The sequence below is a fragment of the Dama dama genome, chromosome 29, assembly GCF_033118175.1.
Source record: "Dama dama isolate Ldn47 chromosome 29, ASM3311817v1, whole genome shotgun sequence".
In the NCBI taxonomy this organism is placed as follows: Eukaryota; Metazoa; Chordata; class Mammalia; order Artiodactyla; family Cervidae; genus Dama; species Dama dama.
The window spans coordinates 19071447-19093470 of NC_083709.1; the positions used below are offsets into that span (position 1 = coordinate 19071447).

General features: G+C 38.9%; 1 protein-coding gene across 9 annotated transcripts in view; it reads right to left on the reverse strand.

Annotated features, from left to right (window-relative positions):
* HMBOX1 (homeobox containing 1) overlaps positions 1–22024 on the reverse strand; it is a 214433-nt gene that overhangs the window by 55632 nt on the left and 136777 nt on the right. For all 9 annotated transcript variants that reach the window (XM_061132691.1, XM_061132687.1, XM_061132690.1 and 6 more), the window contains exon 6: positions 16184–16337. In XM_061132691.1, coding sequence (XP_060988674.1) covers positions 16184–16337 — 154 coding nt within the window. The remainder of the gene's footprint in view (positions 1–16183; positions 16338–22024) is intronic.

A 22024-nucleotide genomic window follows, 5' to 3' on the forward strand; every position in this document is an offset into this window, starting at 1 on the left:
ACTGCTTATGAGAAAGGCATTCTAATATGTGTTTGACATATATTGTCTCACTTGACTCTAATAACCAACTTCCTTTTACAGAAAACTGAAATTTCCAAAGATTAATGTAAGGTGAAAATGGGACTAAACCATAAGTTTGTATGACTATCTATCATAGCACTTAACTCTTCGTTTTAGAAATATGGTGATGGGGGTTAAGAGACATTAAATAATTTTACCAAAGTCAAACTATTTTCTAATGGTACAGAGGGTATCTCCCAGATAAATGCTCTTTGAGCATCACCACTGCTAAATTCTTTTACACTTCCTGCTGTTATCTCTATGTTCAATCTGTAACTAAGTTAGGTTGATTTTTTCCTGCAACTTTTTTCTGATATCTATTGTCTTCTACTTTTTTTTCCTTTGCTTTAATATTACTAATTTGGGCCCCCATCACTGATGCATAGATGACCCTAACAGCCTCTAAATATCCCTCCTCAACCCATTTACATATAAGCTAGTCACTTTTTCCCTCTGAAGCACTTATATATATAAACTATAAATAATAAAATTCCATAGCATAGAATTGTGAAGACTAAATAAATTCACTTAGGATGCAAAATAATTATCAATAAGATCAATAATTATACACTGTAGAATCCTACAGTAAAATGTAAAGCTATTATTGTCAAGATTTTTGAGGGCAGATACTACAACTTAGATTTATTTTACCTTGGCTCTAGGTATATGGTATAAGTTCAAATACATACTTAGCTGGCTGATTTCTTGCCCATCTTCCATACTCCCACTAACATTATCTAACAGACCAATCTGATCAGGTATATCTCCTTTATGATAAAGCCTGAACACCAAAGCTATGGTTTAATTAAGCATGGTCTTATTTAATTACAGAGTGCATAGTATGATGAAGTCCGAAGTAGAGATGCTCCTGATGAAAAACCCTATGTTCTGCCAGAGAGAGTCTCCAACGTCATACTATCCTTTCTAATAGTCTCGGACTGGTGAGTTTCTATTCATCACCCACCAAAATGCAGCCAAAATGTCACCACTTTGGTAAAGTCTTCCTGACTCTCTCCTCTGCTTGCTTGAGTCTCAAGACCCCATAAATTTAATCACCCATTTTCACGATAGCATTCATTCCTCAGTTCTATAATTATTTAGATCATAGTACCTAAAATGACAGAATGATCTCTGTTAGTTTCCAAGGCAAACCATTCAACATCACTGTAATCCAAGCCTATGCCCCAACCAGTAACGCTGAAGAAGCTGAAGTTGAACTGTTCTATGAAGACCTACAAGATCTTTTAGAACTAACACCCCAAAAAGATGTCCTTTTCATTATAGGGGACTGCAATGCAAAAGTGGGAAGTCAAGAAACACCTAGAGTAACAGGCAAATTTGGCCTTGGAGAACGGAATAAAGCAGGGCAAAGGCTAATAGAATTCTGCCAAGAGAACGCATTGGTCATAGCAAACAGCCTCTCCAACAACACAAGAGAAGACTCTACACATGGACATCACCAGATGGTCAACACTGAAATCAGACTGATTATATTCTTTGCAGCCAAAGATGGAGAAGCTCTATACAGTCAGCAGAAACAAGACCGGGAGCTGACTGTGGCTCGGATCATGAACTCCTTATTGCCAAATTCAGACTCAAATTGAAGAAAGTAGGGAAAACCACTAGACCATTCAGGTATGACCTAAATCAAATCCCTTATGACTATACAGTGGAAGTGAGAAATAGATTTAAGGGACTAGATCTGATAGACAGAGTGCCTGATAACTATGGACAGAGGTTCATGACACTGTACAGGAGACAGGGATCAAGACCATCCCCATGGAAAGAAATGCAAAAAGGCAAAATGGTTGTCTGAGGAGGCCTTACAAATAGCTGTGAAAAGAAGAGAAGTGAAAAGCAAAGGAGTAAAGGAGAGATATTCCCATTTGAATGCAGAGTTCCAAAGAATAGCCAGGAGAGATAAGAAAGCCTTCTTCAGCAATCAATGCAAAGAAATAGAGGAAAACAACAGAATGGCAAAGACTAGAGATGTCTTCAAGAAAATTAGAGATATCAAGGGAACATTTCATGCAAAGATGGGTTCGGTAAAGGACAGAAATGGTATGGACCTAACAGAAGCACAAGATATTAAGAAGAGGTGGCAAGAATACACAGAAGAACTGTACAAAAAAGATCTTCATGATCCAGATAATCATGATGGTGTGATCACTCACCTAGAGCCAGACATCCTGGAATGTGAAGTCAAGTGGGCCTTAGAAAGCATCACTACGAACAAAGCTAGTGGAGGTGATGAAATTCCAGTTGAACTATTTCAAATCCTGAAAGACGATGCTGTGAAAGTGCTGCACTCAATACACCAGCAAATTTGGAAAACTCAGCAGTGGCTAAAGGACTGGAAAAGTTAAGTTTTCATTCCAATCCCAAAGAAAGGCAATGCCAAAGAATGCTCAGACTACTGTACAATTGTACTCATCTCACACGCTAGTAAAGTAATGCTCAAAATTCTCCAAGCCAGGCTTCAGCAATATGTGAACTATGAACGTCCACATGTTCAAGCTGGTTTTAGGAAAGGCAGAGGAACCAGAGATCAAATTGCCAACATCCTCTGGATCATCAGAAAAGCAAGAGAGTTCCAGAAAAACATCTATTTCTGCTTCATTGACTATGCCAAAGCCTTTGACTGTGTGGATCACAATAAACTGTGGAAAATTCTGAAAGAGATGGGAATACCAGACCACCTGACGTGCCTCTTGAGAAACCTATATGCAGGTCAGGAAGCAACAGTTAGAACTGGACATGGACCAACAGACTGGTTCCAAATAGGAAAAGGAGTACGTCAAGGCTGTCTATTGTGACGCTGCTTATTTAACTTATATGCAGAGTACATCATGAGAAATGCTGGGCTGGAAGAAGCACAAGCTGGAATCAAGATTGCCGGGAGAATTATCAATAACCTCTGATATGCAGATGACACCACCCTTATGGCAGAAAGTGTAGAGGAACTAAAAAGCCTCTTGATGAAAGTGAAAGAGGACAGTGAAAAAGTTGGCTTAAAGCTCAACATTCAGAAAACTAAGATCATGGCATCTGGTCCCATCACTTCATGGGAAATAGGTGGGAAAAGAGTGGAAACAGTGGCTGACTTTATTTTTCTGGGCTCCAAAATCACTGCAGATGGTGATTGCAGCCATGAAATTAAAAGATTATTAAATGTAATTAATAATTAAATTAATTATTGTTAATTAATTAAATTAATCAAATTTATTTTAATTAATAATTAATAAAATAATTAAAAATTATTAAAATTACTCCTTGGAAGGAAAGTTATGACCAACCTAGAGAGCATATTAAAAAGCAGAGACATTACTTTGCCAACAACGGTCCGTCTAGTCAAGGCTATGGTTTTTCCAGTGGTAATGTATGGATGTGAGAGTTGGACATAAAGAAAGCTGAGCACCGAAGATTGATGCTTTTCAACTGTGGTGTTGGAGAAGACTCTTGAGAGTCCCTTGGACTGCAAGGAGATCCAACCAGTCCATCCTAAAGGAGATCAGTCCTGGGTGTTCATTGGAAAGGACTGATGCTGAAGCTGAAACTCCAATACTTTGGCCACCTGATGCGAAAAGCTGACTCATTTGAAAAGACCGTGATGCTGGGAGGGATTGGGGGCAGGAGGAGGAGGGGACGACAGAGGATGAGATGGCTGGATGGCGTCACCGACTTGATGGACATGAGTTTGAGTTGGTGATGGACAGGGAGGCCTGGCATGCTGCAATTCATGGGATCGCAAAGAGTCGGACACGACTGAGTGACTGAACTGAACATCTCCACCCCAAGTTTGTGAGAAAATATATTTCTAGGCAACTAAAGATTTAATGAGAAGGGACTTCCCTGGTGGTCCAGTGACTAAGACTCTACACTCCCAATGTAGGGGGCCTGAATTCGATCCCTGGCTAGGGAGCAAGATCCCTTGTGATACAACTCTGAGCTGGTACAGTCAAATAAATTTAAAAAAACATGTTAAAAAAGAGAGTGAGAGGAAAGACAAACCAGTCAATCTTAAAGGAAATCAACCCTGAATATTCATTGGAAGGACTGATGCTGAAGTTGAAGGTCCAATACTTTGACCACCTGATGCGAAGGGCTGACTCATTAGAAAAGACCCTGATGCTGGGAAAGACTGAAGGCAGGAGAAGAAGGGGATGACAGAGGATGAGATGGTTGGATGGCATCACCAACTCAATGGACGTGAGTTTGAGCAAGCTCCGGGAGATGGTGAAGGACAGGGAAGCCTAGAGTCTGCAGTTCAGGGGCTTGCAAACAGTTAGACATGACTAAGCAACAACTACTTATTATGGAGGACAACCAGATATTGTGTGTCTCCTTACACGATGTAATAGGAAGAACAAAGCACCAGTCATATGCCAAAGAATTGAACCAGAATCTAAGCAGGACTCTAAGTCTAACTACTGGTCTACAGAAAATATAGGGTCATGTAATAAGACACCGCTGCTAAGTCACTTCAGTCGTGTCCGACTCTGTGTGACCCCATAGACGGCAGCCCACCAGGCTCTGCCGTCCCTGGGATTCTCCAAGAGGACGTAATTGTCCAAACCTAAAATGTGGGAAAATCAACAGGATAAAATACCTTGGTCTCTTTAACAAATAAACGGCATGGAATTTGTGTGTGTATGTATGTGTGTTTGTGTGTTTAAAGCAACTGTTACAATTAAGCAACTCAGGAGACCAAATGGAGTGTGTAAAAAATACATGTTTAATGAAAAGGTGAATGAATGAATGAATGCTAATTATAGAGAAAAGACCCATCATTACAAGTGATGAATTACTCAATTTTGTACTTTGAAAAGCATGGCCAGATGTGGAAAAGGATGCAAAAGCATAATAATTTTATATGTGAATTAGTGAAATATTTATGTTTCTATCACGGTCACATAGAAAATTTTCTGAAATATTTTAATGGGCTTAATGTTTAGGTTTTAATTTATATTTGGATATTCCTTAAGATTTTGAGTAAAGAGAAAAATAAAAACAAATCATTATGGGTCAAATATTAACCATTATTTTTCTATTGGAGATGAGATACAGTTGGTCTGTATTAGAGCTGCCCACCAAACTTTTCTGTGATGATAGAAACGTTACATATCTGTGCTGTCTAAAACTATAGTCAGTAACCATACATGACTATGGGGTGCTTGAAACGTGGCTAGTGTGACTAAGGAACTGAATTTTAAACTTTTAAAAGTTTATATGATTTAGGATAAGGAAGCTGTGGTACATATACACCATGGAATATTACTCAGCCATTAAAAAGAATTCATTTGAACCAGATGGATGAAACTGGAGCCCATTATACTGAGTGAAGTAAGCCAGAAAGATAAAGACCATTACAGTATACTAACACATATATATGGAATTTAGAAAGATGGTAACGATAACCCTATATGCAAAACAGAAAAAGAGACACAGATGTACAGAACAGACTTTTGGACTCTGTGGGAGAAGGCAAGGGTGGGATGTTTCGAGAGAACAGCATCGAAACATGTATATTATCTAGGGTGAAACAGATCACCAGCCCAGGCTGGATGCATGAGACAAGTGCTCAGGCCTGGTGCACTGGGAAGACCCAGAGGGATCGGGTAGAGAGGGAGGTGGGAGGGGGGATCGGGATGGGGAATACATGTAAATCCATGGCTGATTCATGTCAATGTATGACAAAAACCACTACAATACTGTAAAGTAATTAGCCTCCAACTAATAAAAATAAATGAAAAAAAAAAAGAAAAAAAAAAGTTTATATGATTTAAATCGAAATAGCCACAGCTGGCCACCAACAGAGACCACAGTTCTACATTAATATGTTTCTCCTTTCTATCTGCAATATTTTTCCCCTTCCTTTGAAAGTGAAAGTAAAAGTCACTCAGTCATGTCCAACTCTTTGAGACCCTCATGGACTATACAGTCCACTGAATTCTCAAGGCCAGAATACTGGAGTGGGTAGCCTTTTCCTTCTCCAGGGGTTCTTCCCAGCCCAGGAATCGAACCCAGGTCTCCCTCATAGCAGGCGGAGTCTTAATCAGCTGAGCCACAAGGGAAGCCCAAGAATATTGGAATGGATAGCCTATCCCTTCTCCACTGGATCTTCCTAACCCAGGATTCAACCCGGGGTTCTCCTGCATTGCGGACAGATTCTTTACCAACTGAGCTATCATGGAAGACCCTCCTTCCTTTCAACCTAATTAAATTATGTCCAACTCTTTGCCAACTCATGGACCATAGGCCACCAGGCTAGGCTCCTCTGTTCACAGAATTCTCCAGGCAATACTGAAGCAGATTGCCATTCCCTTCTCCAGGGTATCTTCCTGGCCCAGGGATCAAACCTAGGTTTACTGAATTGCAGGCAGATTCTCTACCATCTGAGCCACCAGGGAAGCCCTAAATTACCACATCCCCCACTATAAGATCTTGAAGCACAATGTCCCTTTCCTTTTATACATGTATTACAATAGCAATTTTACCTTGATTTGTATGATTATTTCATTAACTTCTGTCTCTCCAACCTGACTCTCTAGGAACAAGTTCACAATGTTCACCACTGTACTGCTGTCACTGCATTGACAAGCAAATGTTTATCAAGTAAATGTTACTATTAGACAACACTGTGTCATTGAGTTTTTGCGATATATGAAGGCTTCACATCTCTCCTAGTTCCATGTGATTTGACCCAAAATTTAAGATTGTCCTTTAACACGCATATAATATATATACAAAAGTATAGAGAACCATGAACCCCCAGATAAACATCACCCAACTGTTAAGAATCAGTAACTCACTGACACCACTCCTGTTTTGCACACACCCTTGCCCCTATCTTTATGCTTTGCGTTATTCTGAGGTAAATCCCAGATATCATTTTATCATATTATTATCATTATAATACATTTCAGTTCATGTTTCTAAAAGACAAGAACCCTAATTTTTATAAAAGCAGCACTATTTACATATAAGCAACCATTACCATAACTGAAACAAGAATCACCATTTATCCAGTCAGGGTTCAAATTTCCTCACCTGGCTGAAGGTTTATTTCTTTCTTTTTTTTCTTTTAAACACTTGAAGAAACTGAGTTATTATGCTTAGGATCTCTCACGTCATGAATCTGGTTGACTTGAATTTCCATGGTATTGATTAACAGAACTTTGTTCCATATTTTCTATAAACCTGGAGCTGGATCTAGAGATGTGATTTGATTCAGTTTCAATTTTGTTAGAATAATACTCCATAGGTGGTGTTGTTAACATCCTCTAAAAGGTACATAATGTCTGGTTATCTATTTCCATGGGATGTTCAGTTCAGTTCAGTTCAGTCGCTCAGTTGTGTCCGACTCTTTGTGACCCCATGAATCACAGCATGCCAGGCCTCTGTCAATCACCAACTCCCTGAGTTTACTCAAACTCATGTCCATTGAGTTGGTGACGCCATCCAGCCATCTCATTCTCTGTCGTCCCCTTCTCCTCCTGCCCCCAATCCCTCCCAGCATCAGGGTCTTTTCCAGTGAGTCAACTCTTTGCATGAGGTGGCCAAAGTATTGGAGTTTCAGTTTTAGCATCAGTCCTTCCAGTGAACACCCAGGACTGATCTCCGTTAGGATGGACTGGTTAGATCTCCTTGCAGTCCAAGGGACTCTCAAGAGTCTTCTCCAACACCACAGTTCAAAAGCATCAATTCTTCAGTGCTCAGCTTTCTTCACAGTCCAACTCTCACATCCATACATGACCACTGGAAAAACCACAGCCTTGACTAGACGGATCTTTGTTGGCAAAATAACGTCTCTGCTTTTTAATATGCTATCTAGGTTGGTCATAACTTTCCTTCCAAGGAGTAAGCATCTTTTAATTTCATGGCTGCAATCACCATCTGCAGTGATTTCAGAGCCCCCCAAAATAAAAGTCTGACACTGTTTCCACTGTTTCCCCATCTATTTCCCATGAGGTGATGGATTCAGATGCCATGATCTTAGTTTTCTGAATGTTGAGCTTTAAGCCAACTTTTTCACTCTCCTCTTTCACTTTCATCAAGAGGCTCTTTAGTTCTTCTTTATTTTCTGCCCTAAGAGTGGTGTCATCTGCATGTTAGCAGCTATCAATGATCACTGTCATTGATATTGTCACAGATTATTTCCTTCGGAAGTTGCAAAATAATGAAACTCTCATCATTCCTTTTCCATTTATTAGCTGGAATCCTTCCTCAGGGAAAAAGTTTTAAATCAAAGTTCTTATGTGCAAGGCAGGTTATATTCTCCATGATTTCACATACATAGTTGGGTTCCTAATTCTCTAGGTGTGATCGGTAATTTTTTTAGTATCATTATTACAAACAGATTTTTAATCAGTCTGATGAGCTTCAATATCAAAATTGTTATTATTACTAGTGTTCAAACTGTTCCCTTCTTTGGACAATGGGAGTCTCTTCAAGTTAGCCGCTGAGTTCTTTTGGTATCACTCACTTATCTACAATAGCCTTCTTGCTTTAACACAATGTCCAGTCTCATCATCATATTTCCTGCCCCAGGCTTGGAATCAGACATTTCTCCAAGGAGTGCTAATAGTACTTAAGACCACAACCTGGGCCCCACGCATGCTTAATTTCTACTAGGTTGATCGCTGTCTACAGGCCTTTTGAGTAGGTACAGATGAGAAGTAACATACGCCCTCCCAGTTTTTCTTTTTCAAGAGAAAATGTAACTAACTTTTACTATTATTTATAATTCAAACTTAAGATTACAGGATTTTCCCATCAAAATTACAGCTGGCTTCTGATTAAAAACTGACAAGGTGATCCTAAAATTCATATGGAAATGCAAGGGACCCAGAATAGCTAAAATAATTTTGCAGAAGAAGAAAGCAAAATCTATCAATACTATAATGCAAAAGTTACAAATATGTTATAAGACTAGACATATATAGATCAGTGGAATAGAACTGAGAGTCCAGAAACATGCTCTCACATATATAGTCATATTGAGTTGACATGAGAGCATGCCAAGACTATCAATGGAAAAAGAAAGTTTTTTCAACAGTGCAGGATGGCTCACATGTGGAAGAATGATGCCGAGTCCCTACTTCACATCATACATAAAAAGTAACTCAAAATGGATCAAAGACAAATACGGGTCTTAAAGGTATAAAACTCTTGGAAAAAACACAGGAATAAAGCTTGGAGTCTTTGATTTAGTACAGTCTTCTTAGATAAGACAATGCATACAAAAAAAAAAAAAAAAAAACACAAAAAACTGGAGTTCATCAAAACTAAAAACTTGCATGTTTCAAAGGTCATTATATCTTCTAGTATGTGAAAAGACCACCCACAGACTGGGAGAAAATATTTGCAAACCATATATTTGATAAGGGACTCATATGTAGAATACATAAAGCAATCTTACAATTCAATATAAAAAGATGACACAAGGACTTCCCGGGCAGTACAGTGGTTAAGACTTGCACGTCCACTGCAGGAGGCACAGGTTTGACTCCTGGTCAGGGAACTAAGATCTTGCAGGCCACAACTAAAGGTTCTGCATGCCTCAACTAAGACCAGGCACAGCCAAAACAAATAAAATTTTTAAAAAATGTGCAAAGGATCTAAACAGACATTTCTCCAAAGACATGCAAATAGCCAATAAGCATATGAAAATATGCTCAACATCATCAGCTAAGGAAACACAGATCAAACCACAATGAGATTCTACCTCACACACACTAGGAGGACTATAACCAAATAGACAGATAAGTGTTGACAAGAAATTGGAACCATCATATGGTGCTGGGTGAATGTAAAATGGTGAATCTGTTTTAGGAAAACAATATGGCAGTTCCCCAAAACAGTGAAAACAGAGTTACCATTTAACCAGCAATTCTGCTAGTATACAAGTTATGTTCAAGGCAGCATTATTCAAAATAGTTAAAAAGTGGAAACAACCCCAAATGTCCATTAACTGATGAATGAATAAATAAAATATGGTACAGACAGAGGACAAGATGGTTGGATGGCATCACTGATTCAATGGACATGAACTTGGGCAAACTCTGGGACATGGTGAGGGACAGGGAAGCCTGGCATGCTGCATGCAGTCCATGGGGTTGCAAAGACTTGGACACAACTTGGTGACTGAACACCACCACCACATATACTTCGGGGTATCAGTTGACAATAAAAAGGAATGAAATACTGAAACATGCAATAATGTGATGAACTCTGAAGACACTACATTAAGTGAAAGAAGTGAGTCACACAGGCCACACATTATATGATTCCATTCATAGGAAATGTCCAGAACAGGCAAATCTATACACAGAGAAAGAAGACTAATGGTAACACAGATTTGGAAGGGACTGGGAGGGGAAGAAGGAGTGACAGCTGTTTGGTACAGGGTTTTCTGGGGGATAAAGAGCAGGTTCTAAAACTGATTATGGGAATTGATGGTTACCTAACTGCAAGTGTACTAAAAAGCACTGAATTGTGCACTTTAAATTGGTGAATCATAGCTCAACAAGGCTGTTATTTTTTTAATAAAGAATTTTAGATTAATGGCTATTTTTATCCACATACACACAGAGATTACAGTCTTTTACCTAGTTCTTTTGATTTAATGCTTCTATCTCTTTTACACTGAAAATTTTGGTTCCTGGTAACATTAATGATTACTTGTTTTTTCTTATATCATCATCTGTATCTAAATAGAAATATTATCTGAGTAACGATATTAGTATTACCAAAATTAGTAAAAACAGTAAAATTTTTGTAGTTCTTTTTATCTCTAAGCTGTATCCCACCTAGGAAGCATAGTTGAAATTGTGCAGTATAAAGTTATTTGATAAATATTCTGAGTGTCTAGGTCATCAATTTATACACACAGTAGGTCCGTTTGTTTCATTAGTTATTTTTTTTTTTAGAGATCACCTTTTCCCCCTCATTTCAACTTAATCTTGTTTTATAATTATATAAAATATTTAAATGGTTACAATGTCAAAACAAGGTATATTCAGAGAAGTCTAGCTTCTATCCTTATTCTTTCCAATCTGTTTTCTCTTCTATTGGAAATCATTTTATTTTATGGTTTATTCTTTCATTTAAAAACATATTATAAGCAAATACATAAACAAACTGTAAGCAAATATATAAGTGACAGCATAGTATATACATTTGATACTGCCTTTTTAAAAAAACATTATATCCTGGATATCACTATCATATAGAGAAGCATCCATTCCAATAACTTTAAAAATGCAAAAAAAAAACTTTCAAATACTTAATAGCAATAGTACAGATGGACACACTATGGTTTTCATTCTATGAAAAGAAAAATTCCCTCCTTTCTTCAGCTGCATAGCACTTCATTATGTAAGCCTGGATAACCAACATATGGATATACCATTTAACTTATTCACCCAGTGCACCAATAGACATATTGGTTGAATTCAGTATTTTGATATTATTCCAAGATATATCTTTGGGATAATTATCTAGACGTTTACCTTTGGGATAATTTTTTATAAGTGGGAGTGCTGAGTTAAAGAGCAAACCCATGGGTAATTTCCCCTAATACTGTCAAATTCCTCTCCATGGAAATTGTTCCATTTTGCATTCCCACAGGCAATGCATGAGAATGCCCATTTCTCTGCAGCTCAAACAGAAAACACTGTGGAACTGTTGGACTTTTGCCAATGTGACAGGAGAATAATGGTAGTTATTAATATCTCAGTGTAATTTTAATTTCTCTTAATGAGTTAAACATCTTTTCCTAAAGTGTAAGAGCCAGTTGTATTTGTTTTTCTGCTGATATCTTTAGTTCATTTTTCTATAGAGTTGTTGGTATTCTCTCTCTTTTAAAAGTTCTTTATACTTTAGGGACGATAATAAGCAGCAAGTATTTTATCCAATTTTTCTTTTATTTTGCTTTGTTCATGGTTTTTTTCTGCCCCCAGTTTTTCTTGTAAGTTATGTAATCATATTGCTTTTGGATTTTGAATCTTAAGAAAAAGTTCACCATTTCTAGGATATGGATGAATCATTCATGTTTCTTCTATTATTTATACAGACTCACTTTTTTGATTCATTTGAAATTTATCTTAGTGTATGAGGTGAAGAATGAAATATTTTTTGACTTGTACTAATATATTTGAGTAAGGCTGGTACTTTGCTGGCTTTATAGTCTGTGCATATGTATTTATTCACCCATTTGGTCTAGGAAAAAAAAGTCAGGAATTGCTCTAAGGCTAGGGAATTTTATATTCTGTGTTAGAAAATAAAAAGCTCCATTTTCACAGAAAGAAAATCATACTATGACCTTCTGTACTACTGCTATTAAAACCTTTCAAAGGCTTCTTGCATATGTGAAACTACTGGAATAAACTATATCATACTTTCTTACTAACTGTGTCAGGTGAGATAAAATTAAACCAAAGATAACTAATTCTTGGATTAAAGACACACTAATTAAAATTAAGGTTAAAAAGTGAAAACTAAGATTAAACAGGAGCCTCACATAGGATAATTACTCAATGTCTTTTTAGGTGAAATTTAATCAGTGATTTTGTGGCCAGTTCTTGTTGCCTTAGGAAAACATGAATAGCAAAGCTTTCAAGGCTCAATTCTGAAAATCTATTAGCAATATCACCCATTATTATTAATGTTAGCAATTTTTAAATTAATCCTTCCTCAAACTGGCATTATGTAATAAATGGATACTGGTATCTTTGTTAAGGAGACAACTGACTGAAACTGCCCACTCTAGCCAGGCAAGACAGCAGCCACTTGGCATGAACTATCTTATCAACAGGAGGTCCTGGTAAGGAACGTGGAACTAACAAGCTACCATGAACCAGAAGAATTCAGGAAAGGTCAAAAGGAGAGAGAAAACACCAGTCCATATATCCTACCAACCTCCCAGAATCCTCCTCCCTGGAGTCCATCTTGACTGAGCAATGCCTGCACCACAGGAAGGACCCTGAGTCACAGTGATGGGCTAGAGACACTCCAGACACTAACCCCATCACCATGAAGCCTGAGACTATGAGCCACGTGGCAGAGCAGTTCACCTGGGTTCCCTTATCCTCCTGCTCTCCACCTGGCTGCCCCTTCCCAATAAAGTCTCCTGCTTTGTCAGCACGTGTATTTCCTTAGACAATTCATTTCCAAATATTAGACAAGAGCCCACTTATGGGCCCTGGAAGGAGTCTCCCTTCCTGCAACATCTTCATGAAAATATTTAACTCTCAATCAATAAAACAATCAGTACTTATACCAAATAGAAACTAATACCACAGCTATTTTGCTATCAAGAAGAAAATGTAAAATATTGGAAATAAGTTAGATATTAATTAAACACATGTCTGTTCTGTGATAAATTCTGAAGGAATTTTTTAAAAGGATCAAAATTTCTAAATGAGAAAAACAGAGGAGGCTGTAAATGTCATGTCTCTAGTACAATAAAGTCTCACTCTTTAACCACTCAAGCCTGTAAGGATTGTTATTCAATAAATGCCTTCTTTCTGATCTATAACAGAGTCAGAAAAGGAACAGATGATAACATCAGTGGATCTCTATAGTTACATTTTGCCTACTAGGTCCAACCTTCTCATTAAGAAAGGCTTTTAATTTCAACTTGATCACAAAAATAAAAAGATGGTCTAAACTTCAGCACTGAAAATCTCCCTCTCTTTCAGGCAGTGGATGTTAATGAGCTGGGAAATATGCAGGAAGAGAAGCAACAGTTAGAACTGGACATAAAACAACAGACTGGTTCAAAACTGGGAAAGGAGTACATCAAGGCTATATATTGTCACCTGTCTTTTTTAACTTATATGCAGAATACATCATGTGACATGTCAGCATGTCACAAGCTGGAATCAAAACTGCCTGGAGAAATAACAACCTCAGATATGTAGATGACACCACTCTAATGACAGAAAGCAAAGAGGAACTAAAGAGCCTCTTGATGAAGGTGAAAGAGGAGAGTGAAAAAGCTAGCTTAAAACTCAACATTCAAAAAACTAAGATCACGGCATCTGGTCCCATCACTTCATGACAAATACATGGGGAAAAAGTGGAAACAGTTAGACTTTATTTTCTTGGGCTCCAAAATCACGTGGACGGTGACTGTAGCCATGAAATTGAAAGGCGCTTGCTTCTTGGAAGAAAAACTATGGCTAACTTAGACAGCGTATTAAAAGGCAGAGACATTACTTTCAAAGCTCTACTTTTCCCAGTAGTCATGTATGGATATGAGAGTTGGACCATAAAGAAGGCTGAGCGCTGAAGAATTGGTGTTTTCGAACAGCGGTGTTGGAGAAGACTCTTGAGAGTCCCTTGGATAGCAAAGAGATCAAACCAGTCAATCCTAAAGGAAATCAACCCTGAATATTCATTGGAAGGACTCATGCTGAAGTCCCAGTACTTTGGTTACCTGATGCAAAGAGCCTACTCATTGGAAATATGCTGGGAAAGACTGAAGGCAGGAGGAGAAGCGGGCAACAGAGGATAAGATGGTTGGATGGCATCACCAACACACTGGACATGACCCTGAGCAAACTCGGAAGATAGTGGATGACAGGCAAGACTGGTCCATGAGGTTACAAAGAGCTGGACACGACTTAGTGACAGAACGACAAAGGCAGGAAGAGAAACGGCAAAAGTCCTAGACTGCATATAATTCACCTCTCGCTGTGAAAAAACCACCTTTTAGTGACGAGGAAGCTAAAACTCAGAATCTGTGACCTGAACAAAGTTTCATAGCTGGTTAATGGCAAAGCCAAGATCAGGCTCCAGGTTTTCTAATGTTCTTTTCAGTATACCATTCAATTGGCCAGAGTAGACAGCAGGAAAAAAATGTGAAACGGGCTCAATGTAAGTATGTATATGCTTAGAAGTTAAATTTAGTTTTAAACATTCAATTCCATTCTATTATTTAAATTATTGAGAAATCACAATATGAAAAAGTTCAATGCTTTTCACCTCTGCCTAATATATTCTTTTTTTCTACATCTTAATCTTGGGAAATAAATACTTCTCTAATAGAAATTACCTTATTGCATATAAAAACTCTCCATCAAACCAAGATTCTATAAACATTACTTACAGATAGGAGACGAAAAGGGTAATTACACCATAGGATCCACCTTAAATATACTGAACATTTCATCAGTTCAATTCAGTCACTCAGTCGTGTCCAACTCTTTGCAACCCCACGGACTTCAGCATGCTAGGCCTCCCTGTCCATCACCAACTCCTGGAGTCTACTCTCAAACTCATGTCCATTGAGTCGGTGATGCCATCCAATCACCTCATCCTCTGTCATCCCCTTCTCCTCCTGCCTTCAATCTTTCCCAACATCAAGGTCTTTTCAAATAAGTTAGTTCTTCGTATCAGGTGGCCAGAGTATTAGAGTTTCAGCTTCAGCATCAATCCTTCCAATGAATATTCAGGACTGATTCCCTTTAGGATGGTCTGGCTGGATCTCCTTGCAGTCCAAGGGACTCTCAAGAATCTTCTCCAACACCACAGTTCAAAAGCATTAATTCTTTGGCTGAGCGCCGAACAACATTTCATAATCACATTTAATTAACTTACATAATTTCGAATGAGAAGACTATAGCTAAGGTCAATTTAAAGTTTACAAAGTACTGAGTACCTACTATAGATCAGGAACTGGTGCTAGAGTCAGAGGACATGAAATCAAAGTCAAAAACATGTACTTCTAGCCTTTGGGACGAAGCTCATTTAGGCTGTACTCCTTATCAAAAAAAGTTAGGTCTCAGTGGCCTCCTACACAGTTATTTAACATTTTCATGAAAATAAGACTTCAATGAGTTTTTCTACAGTATAATACAAAGATCTAAACTCAAAAAAATTAAAGTTCCTTGAATCACTGAGGACACAAATTACATTGAGAGATACTAACTCCAGTTTTATGAATTCTCAATGATAAGATTAATAGTATTTCAATAATACAGCACTTATTCTACCTCAAAATAATTTGAGAGACTCTAGATCTCAAATTACTTGTTTGAAATGAAGGATCCACATCTATCCCAAGTTTCTCTTTCCTCACTTTGCAAGACTGCTCCTAGAAAAAGGAGACAGGTACCTTTCCATGACGGCCAGACACTCCTTTCTCCAGGTAAATCGACTGCCTCGCCGTAGTCGGAAGGTGCCAGACGTGGCTGAGACTGGGGGAGGCGTTTGTCTCCACTCCGGGTCCTCTATTGGAATGGGTGCTGGTCTCATACTTAGCGTAGCCCCTGAAAATAAACAAGACACTTTTTTGTAAATATCTTGTAATTTATTAAAACCAGCATGACAACTATATCGTGAAATCAGCAACTGACATTTGCCCCTTCACTGGAACTTGCAGGCCCTATACATTTGATACTTATATTTAAAAAAATTATTTGACCAAAATAAAAATCTGAGGAGACAAAAACTCTTCCTTAGAAAATAAACCCATCATTAACTATTTTAAGTGTCTTTTTTTTTTTTTCAGCTAGTCATTTGTCTTTTATTTTTGTTTATGTCAACAAAGCTCAAAATCTTATCTCTTCAGGGGAATAAGGATATATGGTTTTTGGCCCAGTGACAACTTAGTCAGAGAATCTTCTGAAAAAATTTTCTTGAGATTCTTACTTGACAGTTCTAATCTTTCTGAACAATATACTCTACATGTTCAGACCCTTTTATTACCATTTAAAAGGCTTCAGGTTGCTGAGAAAATGGAGCCCTTTAAACAAAGTATGCAGGTAGGAGATGAATTTAAGATAACCCTAATTGTTGCTCCCTGGTGGCTCAGTCAGTAAAGAGTCTGCCTGGAATGCGGGAGACCTGTATTCAATCCCTGGGTTGGGAAGATTCCCCTGGAGAAGGAAATGGCAACCCATTTCAGTATTCTTGCCTGGAGAATTCCATGGACAGAGGAGCCTGGTGGGCTACAGTCCAAGGGGTCACAAAGAGTCAGACACGACTGAGTGACTAACACACACAATTGTTGCAAACACTTTTTTAAAAAAGCCAAATACAGCATCAGAAAGAGATATCTGATATATTTTTAGTCTATTGACTAAATCAGATCTTCCTAATTCTAACTATTAATGCTATACCATTTCTCACCTCTTGAATGTAATAAAACCAAGGGAAAAAAATGTACAACTGAGATATTTTACTAATTCAGACTAGTCTTTTCTCAACCTGAACTGCAATAATGCATGCATGAATGTATTTCTTTCTCCATAATCTGAATTATACTTATTATACCCTGCAATTAGTATCACGGATGGTGTTTCTACTGTAGGACACACAGATCTGTTGACATGCCCTTGGTGGCTGCATCGTTGCACGCACTGTCTCACACAAACATCTAACACTGTAACTAATCCTGATCTCCTCTCCAAACCTGCTGCCCTGGCGTCTTCCCATCCAACAACATGGTGTCCCTGTTCTTCAAACTGCTCAGCTCAAAAATCTCAGATTCACCTTTGACTCTGCTGTTTTTACCCTACATACTATAATATTTATCTAATCCACAGGCAAATCCTGTGAGATTTATCTTCAAAATACATCCAGAATCAGACCAATTTATATGACCTTCACTGCTCCCACTTTAGAGTAAGACAGCATCATCTATCCTAAACACAATTTCCTTGGATAGGTTTCAAGGATGGCCCCTCACAGTAAGTCACACCTCCTGGTAATCATGCCTTCGAATCTGGGTAGGTCCTGTAACACGCTGTGACAACAGAAAATGGAGATAGTTTGAGGCTAGGTCATAAGGGCTTCCCAAGTGGTGCTAGTGGTAAAGAATCCTCCTACCAATGCAGAAGATGCAAGAGACAGTGGGTTTGCTCCCTAGGTAGGGAAGACCCCCTGGAGTAGGAAACGGTCATCTACTACAGTGTCTTGCCTGGGAAATTCCATGGACAGAGGAGCTGGGAGGCTACAGTCCATGAGGCTGCAGAGAGTGGGAACAACTAAGACTCAACAACTAAGCACACAGCACAGGTCATAAGAAGCTTTGCAGTTTCTGACTAGATTTCCTGGAATGCTGGTTCTGGGGGAAGTTGGCTGCCATGTAAGAACTATGACTAACCTGAGACCACGCTGTTTTAAGGAAGCCAAAGCCAGCCATATGGAGTGAAAGAGGCCCAGTCTGCTCCCAGCTGCTCCTATGAAATCCACCCAGGCACCAGACATTTGAGAAGAAAAGCCCATTTGGACACTAGCTGCAGCAGAAGCTATGCAGAGAGGCCAGGTGACAGACAGAAGGCTCCAGACATACAGTCCCAATACAGTTGTGTGGTAACCAGCTTCCAAGGTGGCTCCTGAGGAATCCCACCTCCTTGTATTGACCTTGTTGTACCAGGATTAGTTTATGTGACCAATAACATGTCATGAAGAGATGGCACGCCACTTTTGGGGGATTAGACTACAGAATACACCGTGGTGTCTGTGTTGTTGTCCTGGCTCTCAAATCACTTGCTCAGGGGGAAACTGGTGGCCATGTAGTAAGAATACTCAGGAAGCCAATGTGAGGTCCATGTGGAGGACCTGGCCTCTCCAGCCAACAGGCTGTAAGGAACTGGAGCCTGCAGGGGCTCACAGGAGTGGCCTCAGAAGTAGCCTGTCTGTGCCAACAGCTCGACTACAACCTCATAAGCAACTCCTGAATTCCCAATTCACAGAAATTGCGAGATAATCCATGCTTGATGTTTCCAGCTGCTAAACTGTGGGGGTAATTTGTTACACAATAAGATAGAACTAATAGAAGACACCACAACCATCTCCAGTTATTTCCCCAATTTTCTCCAACACATTGGGTATTGTGTTACTAATCATTCACATTTATAAATTTGGCAGGCAAAAAAAATTCTAATAAAAAGATTTCACTATTAGTAAGAATGAGCATCTATCCCTATTTTCTGAGAACTATGTAATGTATCTTCTCTTGGGAACGTGTATCTTTTGTCCTTTCACGTTACTCCTCTCGCTGGCGTACAGACGCCACATCGGCTGCCAGTCACACAGACGGTGACTGTTTTTCCAGTTTGTCTTCTGACTTCCTGTTTATGCTGTGGTCTGTGATCTTCATTTTTGTATAGTCAGGTCTGTTCATCTGTTCCTTTATGGTCTTGCATCTTGAATTACTCAGAATATTTTTTTAGTTTTCACTTTTGTTTGCATTCTTAATATATACATCATTTCCTGTTATGTGTGATGTAAATATTTGACTTCTTCCTCAAATGGGCAAATATGTCACCTACAGAAAATATTATAGACTGATAGCTTAAAAGGTGTGGCACAGTCTGGCCTTTTGCCACAGTTTAAATAAAAGTTTTACTGGCACACATCTACATTTCTTCATTTACATATTGCCTCTTTTTTTGGTACTCTAATGGCAGAGCTGAGTAAGTGCGACAGAGACCACACAGCTTGCAAAGCCTAAAATATTTACTATCTGCCCTTTACAGGGAGAGTTTGCTGATCCCTGATTTAAAAAATTCCTGGCCCACACACTATGAAGCTCTAAATTGAAACCTTTCTTTAGATAGCTCAAGAAAGAGGGCTCTGTACTGCCAAAATAACTTGGCAATTAGGTCTGGGCCCAAAATCAAAATTAACAAAGTTTAGGTGTAAAAAGGGAATTATGGGGCTAGAGAGTTTCAGAATCCTTGTTTTGGTATTCTTCTGAATGCAAGCAGGATTTACAGTATAATGAGGGCTCTGGAGTCTAAGTTAGAATATACAAACTTTATTCTACAGCCACGATTCTACAGTCCATGGTTGAGTAAGACAGAAGTAGAAATGATCTGGGTGAGGCAGCAGGGCCCCATCCAAGGTCTGCTCTGGTAAAAGGATATAGAACTTCAGGGCTTCAGTGGGTGGAGGACAATAAATAGGTCAGTGAGTTGCAACTAGTAGGTCGTTATCTTTAACGATGGCATGCTTTCTTCAGTTCAGTCACTCAGTTGTGTCCGACTCTTTGCAACCCCATGAATCACAGCACGCCAGGCCTCCCTGTCTATCACCAACTCCCGGAGTTTACTCCAACTCATGCCCATAGAGTCGGTGATGCCATCCAGCCATCCCATCCTCTGTCGTCCCCTTCTCCGCCTGCCCTCAATCACTCCCAGCATCACGGTCTTTTCCAATGAGTCAACTCTTTGCATGAGGTGGCCCAAGTACTGGAGTTTCAGCTTCAGCATCAGTCCTTCCAAGGAACACCCAGGATTGACTTCCTTTAGGATGGACTGGTTGGATCTCCTTGCAGTCCAAGGGACTCTCAAGAGTCTTCTCCAACACCACAGTTCAAAAGCATCAATTTTTCGGCACTCAGCTTTCTTCACAGTCCAACTCTCACATCCATACATGACCACTGTAAAAACCATAGCCTTGACCAGACGGACCTTTGTTGGCAAAGTAATGTCTCTGCTTTTTTAATATCCAAGGAGTAAGCGTCTTTTAATTTCATGGCTGCAGTCACCATCTGCAGTGATTTTGGAGCCCCAAAAAATAAAGTCTGACACTGTTTCCACTGTCTCCCCATCTATTTCCCATGAGGTGATGGAACCAGATGCCATGATCTTAGTTTTCTGAATGTTGAGCTTTAAGCCAACTTTCTCACTCTCCTTTTTCACTTTCATCAAGAGGCTTTTTAGTTCCTCTTCACTTTCTGCCACAAGGGTGGTGTCATCTGCATATCTGAGGTTATTGATATTTCTCCCAGCAATCTTGATTCCAGCTTGTGCTTCTTCCAGCCCAGCCAGGCTTCAGCAATACGTGAACCGTGAACTTCCAGATGTTCAAGCTGGTTTTAGAAAAGGCAGAGGAACCAGAGATCAAATTGCCAATATCCGCTGCATCATTGAAAAAGTAAGAGAGTTCCAGAAAAACATCTATTTCTGCTTTATTGACTACGCTAAAGCTTTCGACTGTGTGGATCACAATAAACTGTGGAAAATTCTGAAAGAGATGGGAGTACCAGACAATCCTGACCTGCCTCTTGAGAAATCTGTATGCAGGTTAGGAAGCAACAGTTAGAACCGGACATGGAACAACAGACTGGTTCCAAATAGGAAACGGAGTACGTCAAGGCTGTCTATTGTCACCCTGCTTATTTAACTTATATGCAAAGTACCTCATGAGAAACGCTGGGCTGGAAGAAGCACAAGCTGGAATCAAGATTTCAGGAGAAATATCAATAACCTCAGATACGCAGATGGCATGCTTTCTTAGAGTGAGCACAAAGGAAACAAAGAATCTTAACCAAATCATGAGACGGAAGGAATAAGCCAAGTGACAATAATGGTTCTTTCCTGATATTAAGGTTGATTGGTAATGTAACTATACTTCTTCATAATATTCTGTATTGTCCAGGTTTTCTTGAAAAAGGAAACTTAGATGAAATAAAATTGGTCAGGAAGGAAAAGGAAGGGGGAGAGAGGGAATGAGGAAGAGGAGAGAGTGAAGTAAGCAGTGGCCTGGTTACATTAAAAGAATTCAAGGATATTTATGCACAGAACCTAGAAACTGAATGATTTCAAACTTATAAACATACTTAATTTGAAACATAATATTATTACATTACTCTTGAGGGTTTCTTCTTGCTCCTTTTCCTTTGTCAGTGTAGTAGTATTTTAAACAGCACAAGAAGCATGCAGGAAATATTACAATAAACACAAATATGATCTAGAAACCTGTTCCTTTTGCTTTGGTTGAAATGGATGGAGAGCAATGAATAACCCAAGAAAGGACTCAAAATTATTGACTTTGAGAGAAAAATACAAAGATAGTAGGATGCAGGAACAATGTATAAGAAGTAAAACACAGGCATTCTGTGTTGGCTAAGGAACCCACTATTTTTTCCTTATAGGAGTGTGTTACCTGTGCTCTCTTCAGAAACTTTCTCCACATTATATCTGGGCCCCCATTAAGACAAAAT